The sequence below is a fragment of the Rhinichthys klamathensis genome, unplaced genomic scaffold, assembly GCF_029890125.1.
Source record: "Rhinichthys klamathensis goyatoka isolate OS25496 unplaced genomic scaffold, OSU_Roscu_1.1 h1tg000060l_1, whole genome shotgun sequence".
Taxonomy (NCBI): domain Eukaryota; kingdom Metazoa; phylum Chordata; class Actinopteri; order Cypriniformes; family Leuciscidae; genus Rhinichthys; species Rhinichthys klamathensis.
Genome location: NW_026606605.1, coordinates 76,694 through 87,472, shown reverse-complemented (window position 1 = coordinate 87,472; position 10,779 = coordinate 76,694). Strand labels below are relative to the sequence as shown.

The 10,779-nt window shown below is 37.1% G+C and overlaps 1 protein-coding gene across 1 annotated transcript; it reads left to right on the top strand.

The window, feature by feature from the left end:
• Nucleotides 1–1,943: 1,943 nt before the first annotated feature.
• Nucleotides 1,944–6,880, top strand: LOC130084203 (DOMON domain-containing protein FRRS1L). Its single transcript, XM_056249435.1, has 5 exons — nucleotides 1,944–2,331; nucleotides 3,752–3,836; nucleotides 4,695–4,833; nucleotides 4,913–5,159; nucleotides 6,499–6,880. The coding sequence occupies exons 1-5, from the start codon at nucleotides 2,127–2,129 to the stop codon at nucleotides 6,669–6,671; spliced, it is 849 nt and encodes a 282-aa protein (XP_056105410.1). The 5' UTR covers nucleotides 1,944–2,126; the 3' UTR covers nucleotides 6,672–6,880.
• The last annotated feature ends 3,899 nt before the right edge of the window (nucleotides 6,881–10,779 follow it).

The following is a 10,779-nucleotide window of genomic DNA, read 5'->3' as shown; positions in this document are numbered from 1 at the left end:
TAAGGCAGGTATGCCGTAGGTTCTTCATTAACATGTTAGGGGATCTCATCATCCTTTCTCCTCTAGCACTGTGGCCGTAATTGGGTAAGGCTATTAGACACAGAGTGATCACGCCTGTGTGATGGCAGGAGGGGGATGGTGGCGTGGCCAATGGGGGAGGATGGAATCTTATAACTATATGACTGTGTGTGTGTATGAGAGCACATCTATATCAGTGTGTATATGTGTGCTGATGGGATTGGACTATTAAAGCTGATGTCGGTTTAGGTAGACTTTAATAGTCCTGCTAAGCAGCGGGTAATTGGCCGTATCCGGAGAAAGAAGGAGAGATTGATTTAGAGGTGTCTGGGTTTAAATGGACACCTTGGAGGATGGAATTTTCAGCTGTAAAGTCAGGCTATGTAGTGCCACTTGGCATCTGTAACTACAATACGAGTAAGAAAAAAGGATGAATATAAATACCCTTGTAATACTAACCATGTGATTCTTAATAAATTGATCCTGAATTTTTATTATATAGAGTACAGTTTTGAATGTGCCATTCTGTTTTTGTTTTTTTACTATCCATGGCTTTATCTTTGATCTTTACTCTATTTTGTAACAACCTTGTGATCTCCCTCCATGTGGTCTAATTTAGACATTTTCCTTCCATTAACTGAGGGTTTGTGAAGGATCGGTGCTGCTAAGACATATCAGCATTTGTACTTGGTATTGCTACTGATTTTGCTGTCTTAAATCACATTCCACCTTACTAATCAGATACTGGCTAGAAAAAAGCTGAAGTGAGACAGTGGGCCTCTTAATTTATCTTGTTAAAACAGGAGGAATGAATGGTGCAAAATACAGAGCAATTTAAAGCAAAATTGTTTCAGTCTGACCAAAATTGAATATTAATCTAAGAATGATAAAATGACAAAAATATCACAATAATATATCATGTAATTTAAAAGGACAGTTTAAATGTACACTATCAGTAGTGAAAACTTTCAATATTGTATATACCTATATTACTTAGGCTTATACAGTGCTATATTGCAACGTGATGAAGCCTCTTTCCGTTTAGAAATTAAACACTGCCATCTAGTGATTCTTGTGAGGTTCACACACTGTTGTGAAAACCACAAATCTTTTAGTTGAAAGAGATTAAATAGTAATAGTAATAATAATGATGATAATTAAATGTGTAATAAAAAGTACACTCCCAGGATGAGTTACCAGAATTTTACTTTAAAGTAAATTTTGTGAAATTGTTACAAACTGAGAATTAGATGGCTGTATATTTTAGTTCCTACTTGTAGACCTAGGCTATGTCATTACATTTTATAATGTTAATATAACTTCTTTGACATACCTATTAAAATCTGTTTTGTTACTCTAAAATTTGGGCTACTACTAGGTGGTATAAAAGGCCACACGATGACGATTAATTAATTTAAATTGGCTTCTAAAACACGTTTTAACATTTTGTTTTTAATCGTTGAAATAGTTCCTTGTTAAATATACCTTTCATCTGTAAATTATAAGGTTAACATTCTACATTTTACTAAAAACAATACAATATTTTTTACAATATTAGGCCTCAATTTCTTTAAAAATCTAATATTTGTTTAATAACGTTTGTAACTTACATTTAACCAATTATAATGTTTTACATACTTTTCCCTTTAAACACTAACCTACAGTGTGTCTGCGACTTACTGCCGAACTCTATCGATTGACGTGCAAGGCGAAGAAAACACACATAGAGAGGGGAGGAATAATGTGTAAAATCAGTGCAGAACGGTTCCATAGATTCAGAAGTGTGCAATGATGTGATAATTAATAACAAATTGCTATTTCTAAATAGTGTATACAGTTAATATTATCACTGAGCGCCGTGTCATTATCAAGCAATATCAGTATTGGTTACAAATCTCACCTTGAGCGGATTGGTTTGGCCCTATTCATTAACGGCACCTCTCAGCAGCACCCCTCCCCCTCGAACCAAACGAAACGCTTTATCATGAAAGGGATTTAATTAGCTACATTTTATTATTTGTTATCAGTCTCAGTATCAGTACTGGAATGCGACTAGTAAATCAGAACCGATTCTCTTCGCCTGTACAATAACCATTATCGCATCAGTCATGTATCTTCTGCACTCGCTGCTGCAGATCTGTGCGCTGCTTGATGCGACACTGTGGCTGGCGGTCTCTGCCAGCCCTACCGATGATAATGTACTGCGGGCCGGCCATGGAGAACACGGAGAGCCGGGGCACGAAGAACCACATAAGGACTCCTACAGCACATTCGCCTCCGAGTTCCTCGAGTCCAGATACCTCTCAGACGAAGGTACGAAGGAATAAAAGGACAATGCTTAACGTTACATTGAAATCATGAATGTTTTTTTTTTGTGTCGTTTTCTCTGTTAATGTGAGTGCAATTCTTAGAAGCAATACATGTAACGTTAGTAATGGTCACACTGTTTGATGCCCTCCCTCGGCCACACTACAGGCCTTTTAATTAGGTTAATTATATTGTCTGTTAGTGATAAATATTAGCAATACTTTTATGAGATATTGTTTTTACTTCACTGATCCTTTCCACGAATCCTTTCCATTCATATGGTATAAAATCAGCACCTTGGTCAGCAGCCCACAAGCCTGTGAAACTCATTTCCAGTTATCAGCAGACTTTCCCAAGTCTAAGTCTATTAAGCCTGTCTATTTTATATTCAGTATACTGTATGCAGATGCCCAGACAGTGATTCATAAAGTCATGACTTATGACATATCAAAGGGATAGAATAGAATACAATAGAATAGAATAGAAATAGGAACTCTTAATACCACATGACTGGGTCAGTGTTGTAGATAGATAGATAGATACAGCTATGCAACACACATGATGGGACAATGTTCAATAAAACATGTTCAGTCTGTAAAGCTGCTTTGAAGCTAGGCCTATATGCATTGTGAAAAGCGCTATACAAATAAATGTAAATTAAATTGAATTGAACATAAATTAAAACTAAAATTAGATTTTAAATTAAATCAAAACAAATGTCATTTTTCAAGCAGGGAATTCTGAAAATTCATGTATGCAGCATACATGATGGGACAGTGTTCAGTTGTATAAATGTGTAAATGTAAAACACTATATGAAATGTACAAAACCATACGATATACACTACCATTCTAAAATTTGGGGTCAGTAAAAGTTTAATGTTTTTATGTTAATATATCTTCAGTGTTACATGATCATTCTTATATGTTGATTTGGTGCTCAATATATATTTACTATTTAAAAAAAAAAGCTTAATATAAAGCTTTTGTTACATTATGAATGTCTTTACTGTTCTTTTTTGACCTTGCTGAATAAAAATATTAATTTCTTTCTTAAAAAAAACAAACTTACTTGACCCCAAACTTTTCAGTGGTAGTGTCATATATAATGTACAATACAACAAGATATAGGCCTAGAGGCCTCTAGGGGGTCTGTGCTGGTATTCTAGAGGTCTACTCAATGTTTTATCTCTAACCAAAAAAAAGAATCTGGGGAAAAAAAGTGTTATACACCAGTACATTATGCAAACCCAAATCTAAAATGAAGAAACTGAAGTTCAACTAAATCATTGACCCTCACACATTACTATGTATTAAGTAAAATTAAAATGTAATGTAAAAAATATATTGCATCATTGTTGTTTATTTTAGTAGTAGGACTAGCTGGAACCAGTTCATTAATGTATTGGTTGTCTGATGTCTCATAGGTTACCCCTTCCCAACTGCACCCCCTGTGGACCCATTTGCCCGCATCAAAGTTAGCGACTGTGGAGTAACCAAAGGATGCATCAGGTGAGCGCATGGAACAAAGGTTAAAATTAGTCTAGAAACAATATATTATTGTAGTAGTGTCAAATAGTGTATTGCATGCTGTATTCTGCCAGTACACTCAAGAGTTATAAATGTCAATCACCCAATAGCGCTGCTTCTCTGTGTCGTTCAGTGGAATGTTCTGCAGCATGAAATATACATACGATACACATCATGTAGAATTCTTGTAAGTCTGTGTTGACGATTGTTCTAATAATTAGAAACAGGTTGATGGTAAAACCTGCTGGGCATTACTGCCTGACGCGCCTACGCGATTGTCAAATTGCCAGCCGCAGGGTCATCAGCAGGGAGCCACCCTTCACCAATGTTTCACCCCTTTAGTCCCAGAACATCTCAGGGTGGTGGGGCAACGGACAGGGACGTCTCCCTGCGGCTGGACTTAGATCTCAGGTCCTTTTGCCTTGAGGCTTCTCAGCACCCCAGCTCTTGCCATTCCTCCTCAGCCATAGCCAAAAGCTTCCTTTTCTTCGCCTCTTCGGCAAGATCTTAAAGGGATAGTTCACCCAAAAATGAAAATTCATCAAATGTCATCATTTACTCATCCTTATGTTGTTCCAAACCTGTGGGACCTTCTGATGTCCGTGAAACACAGGAATCAACTGTTTTTGTCCATATAATCAAAGTCAGTGAGATTCAAAACTACACAGGACCCCACTGGCTTTAATTTTATGGAAAAATAATGAAAATATTTAATAATAAATCAAATATTTTTCAAAATATCATCTTTTTCGTTCCACAGAATAAACAAAAGTCAAACGTGTTTGGAATGACATGAATAAATGCGTGCCTCCATTTATTTGTCTCTCTCTCTTGCTGTAGATATGGCAAACCAGGCTGTGACGCAGAGACCTGTGAATACTTCCTGAGTTTCAGACGCATTGGCACAGATGTGGAATTCGAGATGAGTGCAGACACTGACGGATGGGTTGCGGTCGGTTTCTCCTCTGACAAAAAAATGGTAAAAGGGGAGGGAGTGAATATAAGGTGTGAATGCTTTCAGACCTGCTGAGAAATACACAATAATATTGTTGTTGTAGGGAGGTGATGATGTCATGGGCTGTGTTCATGACGATAATGGACGTGTACGGATCCATCATTTCTATAATGTGGGCCAGTGGGCCAAAGAGATCAAGCGCAACCCGGCACGGGACGAGGAGGGCATTTTTGAAAACAACCGCGTCACCTGCCGCTTCAAACGGCCTCTTCATGTGCCACGGGAGGAGACTCTAGTGGACCTGCACCTAAGCTGGTACTATCTGTTTGCTTGGGGACCTGCCATACAAGGTAAGTCATTCAGCCCCATTTTAATTGTGCTTTTTTATGCTTTAGTTAAGAGTGTAATGTTGCTGTTTGAGGATGAAAAAGGTCTGCAAAGTTACAAAGCACAAAGTCCACTTCAAAGGTAGTTATTCTCTATATCAGTAAGCACTGTTTCTGAACTCTCTGATATGCCTCGATTGTAGTCTTGAGGTTTCTTCTGGGAACGCACACATCACAATATTCCTCATTTAAATAATTCCAGCCCAGCCCCAAGAAAAGGGACGAGGCCTGGTTGAGTTGCATTAGTAGCGATCACAACACATTGGTCCAGTCGACCAATCAGAGCGCTTTTTAGAAGGCAGGGCTTCAAAGAGACGGGAACTAAACGGGGATACGCTTCCCGTACAATGATGTAACTCACTGCTTAACCACGTGGTACGATTCATCGCTGTAGAAACTTAACTAGCTAGTCACGACTGTTTCCCGAAACCGGTTGCACCTTTTGTCGTTTCAACCACATTAGTTCAACAATATAGGACTGTCGTTAATGACGTCACTTGAAGGTGGTGGAGTAATAACTTCTGCTGATTAATCGATTCGAGAGCGCAATTAATGTTAATAATATTATTATAATTCATTTACATAAACAACAGAGAGCTGTTAATTTTTTTTAATCACATTAACATGCAGTATTATTTGGCATACACCACCCGTATATATTCGGTTCATTCAGTCAGCAGGTTTCTCTACGCAAAGTAATTTTTCTGGCATGCTACTGTAACAAATCGTGGGTTCCATCATACTCTGAGGTTCCCGTAGGCAAAAACGGGGCTAAATGTTGACATGCTAAAATATATAGATTAAAATGTGTATATAATATATATATATATTTAAATTGGGTGAAAGATATACAATGTACTGAATGTTAGCTTGCTTACTGTGCCCAAGAGCACGACCTATTTAAGTCCACATGCCGTTTTATCTAGAAACTATGCTTCTAACCACAGCTCGAGAGCTGTAGTTCCAAGCATGTAAGTTTGTGACACGTTTTGCGAATGTTCACTGGTACTATGGTTCCAGGAAATGTCAAATCGTTCTACTATGTTGGTAACGATGGAACTTGCGACCATAGTTGGCTAACAATGCTTTTGGGAAACACACCCCAGAGTGTTTCTGACAGACTGGGAAGAGAGGTGCTGCAACATATGTGTAAAATAATGTGTTTTTTGAACATCCAAGTATGAAAACCTACCCCAAAAACAAAATCACGACTTTGAAAAATGTCCCCTTTAAGGCTACAAATTCAGCTCGGTTCATGATTTTTACCCTGTTCACAGACATTTTGTTCTGTTTTTCTTCTCAGGTTCCATCACCAGGCATGACATTGACTCCCCACCGGTGTCAGATCGCATGATTAGCATCTATAAATACGAGGACATTTTCATGCCTGCCACAGCCTATCAGACATTCTCCTCTCCCTTTTGCCTCCTCCTCATCGTTGCTCTTACTTTCTACCTGCTGATGGGCACACCATAACCAGCCAAGAGAGAAGGAATACAACTAACCATGGAGACACATACAACTAGCTTAACAGTATTAAAAACAGGCAGCAATAAATAAGATGACAAACACATTGTGATTCTACAATATCCTCAATCTACATAAACTAAAATGGCATTTGGACTGCGGATTAATATTTAGTTATATACAAGCAATGATTCTCATTCAAAGGTGAGAGAGTCAACCATTATACTGTATATTATAACCCTGAATGGTATGTTACTCCGTGGTAAGTTTAGTAGTTACCACGGTTGAAATAATTGAAACAATCTGAGCCAAATTAATGTTAATATTCAGTATACTTAAGGTGCGGTCACAGTGAACTTTTGGGTGCAAAAAGTTGCCTAAAGTGATGCATGTAGCAAAAACATTGACCAACAGCTTTCTGTTGGTCAATGCATCGAATCCGTAAAAAAACTTGAACCCATGGGAAAATCTTTTGCCGAAAATTCTCGATTGTGTGGATTCCTATTGAAATGACTGCATTTCAGCTGTGAAAATTCACCAAACAGCAGTAAAAGTGTCCAAACCTTTACAGTGGCACATATCATGACACACTTTGTCCCACCACAGAGCTCTACAGAGAAGTGAACTGCCTCCTATTGAATTTGAATGTTTTGCCAAATCTCAGTAAAAATGCTCTGCTGTTTGTAGTTGCCTGCTTTCCACTATTTTTCCAGTACATTATAGCTCTGATGAACATTTATTAATGCTGTGAATTTTAGAGGGATGTAAATTAATGCCTGTGACTGACTACGCAACTTACAGCAGTACATAATTGGCCCTCCAGCACAAACACACACACATAGTATTCATAACACATCACTGCCTTCCAGTTAGCCAGCTCAGTATTTGATGATGCATGCCAGCAAACCAGCTTCATCTGAGCCATTTAAATCAGTGTTCACTGGAATAGAACCAGTCCAGGAGAGAATCATGTGTTTTTTATTCCAATGAATCGAAGACTTTCTATACCAAGGACTTCATGCCATTGCAAAAGTTACAAATGTTCCAAGAATTGATTGCTGCCTGTGTAGAACAATTTGGATCACACCAGTTAGCGTGTGGTTGTATACAGTTCTAATTCTTTGGCACTCTTTGAGAATATCCTGTAAAAAAAACACATTTGTATTGCAGATTGAAGAGCGCCATGTAAAGATGTTTAGAAAAGTACTTTGTTTTAAATACATTGTTATATTTACCTGAAGGATATATATCAGGAAATGTACCTACTTGGAGGAGTGATACGATTCCTTTTTGATATGTGCAGGCCAGAGATAATCATGTAATGTAGCATGAATGGAGACATTGTATGCTAATGGTCAAGGAATAATGTTTGTAAGGTTGCCAGTGTTATATTTTAATATACTTTTGAAATGTTGACATTGACAGTATCAGAGAATATGCAATGATGAGTGTGGTTAGTGAAGGACTGTGAGCCATTATTTTAATTTGAACATGTCATACAAGCTATTAGCAGCTTACATTCTGAAAAGTTTACTGTGAATTCTCTCCCTAATTGGAAGCAAAGATGCCTGTTTGATGTTCCTGACACATTCTGCACTTTTTAATAAAACTATGAGACAGCTGAAAATGTGTACTTTTGTTATATTTGTCTGGATAAAATGGGAATGTTTTCCAAATATCTGAACTCATCATGCTTGTACATGGCGCCTGGAAAAAACAGTATTGAGGATTTTTAATCATCCAATTCAACTCCAATCTTTTGATTCAGTTCAATACATTCACTATCACTACCGTAATTCAGTCAGTGACTTTTTCTGCAGGTTTACGCCAGTAGATGGCGACAAGTGCTACGAGCGTGTCACGAATCAATGGGTCAATCACTCACAAACGATTCATTAAAAACTAAAAACAACGAATCGTACGACAAAAGTCTTATATCGCAGAAATAGTAGGCTATTACTTGTATTAATAGTATAATAGAAATAGTATACCATTTCGAATTCAAGTTGGAAGTAGTTTCCCCGCGTGACGTAAGCAGGCTCTGCCAACGGCTCACTACCCCTGGCACGAGCTCGTCAACACCACGCTCTTCGCTAGCGACGTCGGCATCGAAGTTTGAGCCGAATTGATAAGAGATGATAATACAATGCTAAATCATAAATCAGATGTATGTACAATAACATTACGATGTCCAGTAATCGATTTAAATAGTACATCGTGTTTAATTTGATGTTTAATGAGATGTAATGTTGTTAATGCGGAGAATCTTTTCTTATGAGGCCTAAAACTGGCTTAATCTAAACCCTGTCTGTGAAACCTGGCCATTATCCAGAGTCAGCACAGTCATTTCCGTTACAATTTTCATCATTTTCAATGATGTGATTTTTAAACAGAGTCGTCACTTCTGTAACTTGAAACTTAATGACTGACTTTCTTTTTTCTTTTTTTAATGACTGACTTTCTTTTTTCTTTTTCTTTTCTCTAACCCTAAACACAAAATATATTTTTTAATAATTCGAAAATAATTCGTCAATTTAATTATATTATGTTAAAAGAAGAAAGATTGTCATACTGGTTTTGGAACGAGCAAATAATGGCACTTGTTTGGTGGTGGGAGGTGAACGATCCCTTTATTCGTTCAAAAACGCCTTTGAACTGCCACTTAGCCACTATATTGAAAAACAACCCAAGTAAGATGGGTCATGTTCGCTTGTTTACGGCATTCGAATACTACTTTATTAGTAAAGATAATATTTCAGTCGTGTCTGGTAACGTTAGGTTGAAAAACATTATTTGACTACATTTCCCAGGCTACTTCACACTTTACGTCACTGCCCAACCCGCAGTTCCATAAGTGGTGGATCCTCCGGACTGAAACGCAGCGATATAAATGAATCCCGTTCAGCACATAAAGTAAACAATGAGAGAGAGATTGTGAAGAAGCAGCAAATAGAGACCTTGCCTGTTGAAATAAACCAGAGTCAATTAGAAACTAATCCATATATACAGAAGATTAATGAGGATACAATGATGGTGGATAAAATAAATTTTATCACTTTCATATGTAAGGTTGTGAATGTGGCGATACAGCAAAAGAAAAAAAGTGATAGAATCAAGACCATTGTAGAAGCAGCTATAGAAATTCTGGGGATTAAAGAAGTTACAGCTGAATTGATACATGAGATGTTGAATCCTTCCAATGATGGAGTATCTCAAGGTGATTAGTAGTTTGATCATGGTTTTCCTTATACTCCAATGGAATGCCAGAAGTCTTATAGCGAATGGGCAAGAATTTAAGAAGGTTGTAGATGAGTTGGAAGTTTTACCTGATGTTATGTGTTTACAAGAAACATGGCTAAGAACACATCTGGAATTTGTTATTCCAGGATATAATTCTATTAGATGTGATCGAATTGATAAACAAGGTGGAGGATGTGTAACATTTATTAAGGATAATATAGCATATAGACAAATAAATGTTCCAAATGAATTTGAATGCATAGTAATAGAAATTTGTAGTCCCAGAGGAGATATCAAAATAGTCAACTATTACAATCCTTGTAAAAAGCTGTCAATGCACAATTTTCATATGATTTTAGAAAATGTTACCAGAAGAGAAATTTGGTGTGGTGATTTTAATGCTCACAATACACTATGGGGAAGTGATCATACTGATAATAATGGAGAAATAGTTGAAGAACTAATAGAGGAGAGATCACTGGTGTGTCTTAATAATGGAAGTGGAACTAGGGTGAATGTTATAAGAAATACAGTTTCATGTTTAGATCTCACGTTAGTCTCTGGAAATATTAGTAATATTTGTGAATGGAATGTTAAGAATGATACTAATATAGGTAGTGATCACTTTCCAATATTATGCTCGTTGAATTTTGATGTGTTTATTCAGGATGAATATGTAATAGAAAGATGGTGTTTTGGTAAAGCGGATTGGAGAGTTTTTAAAGATTATTGTATTGAAAGTTCTGAAAGATTATCAATGGAGGGTGATGTTGATAAATGTACAGAAACAATAACCGCTATGATTATCAGTGCTGCATCAGCATGCATTCCTAAGAGTAGCATAATAAAGGGGAAAAAAAAGAAAATGGTTCCGTGG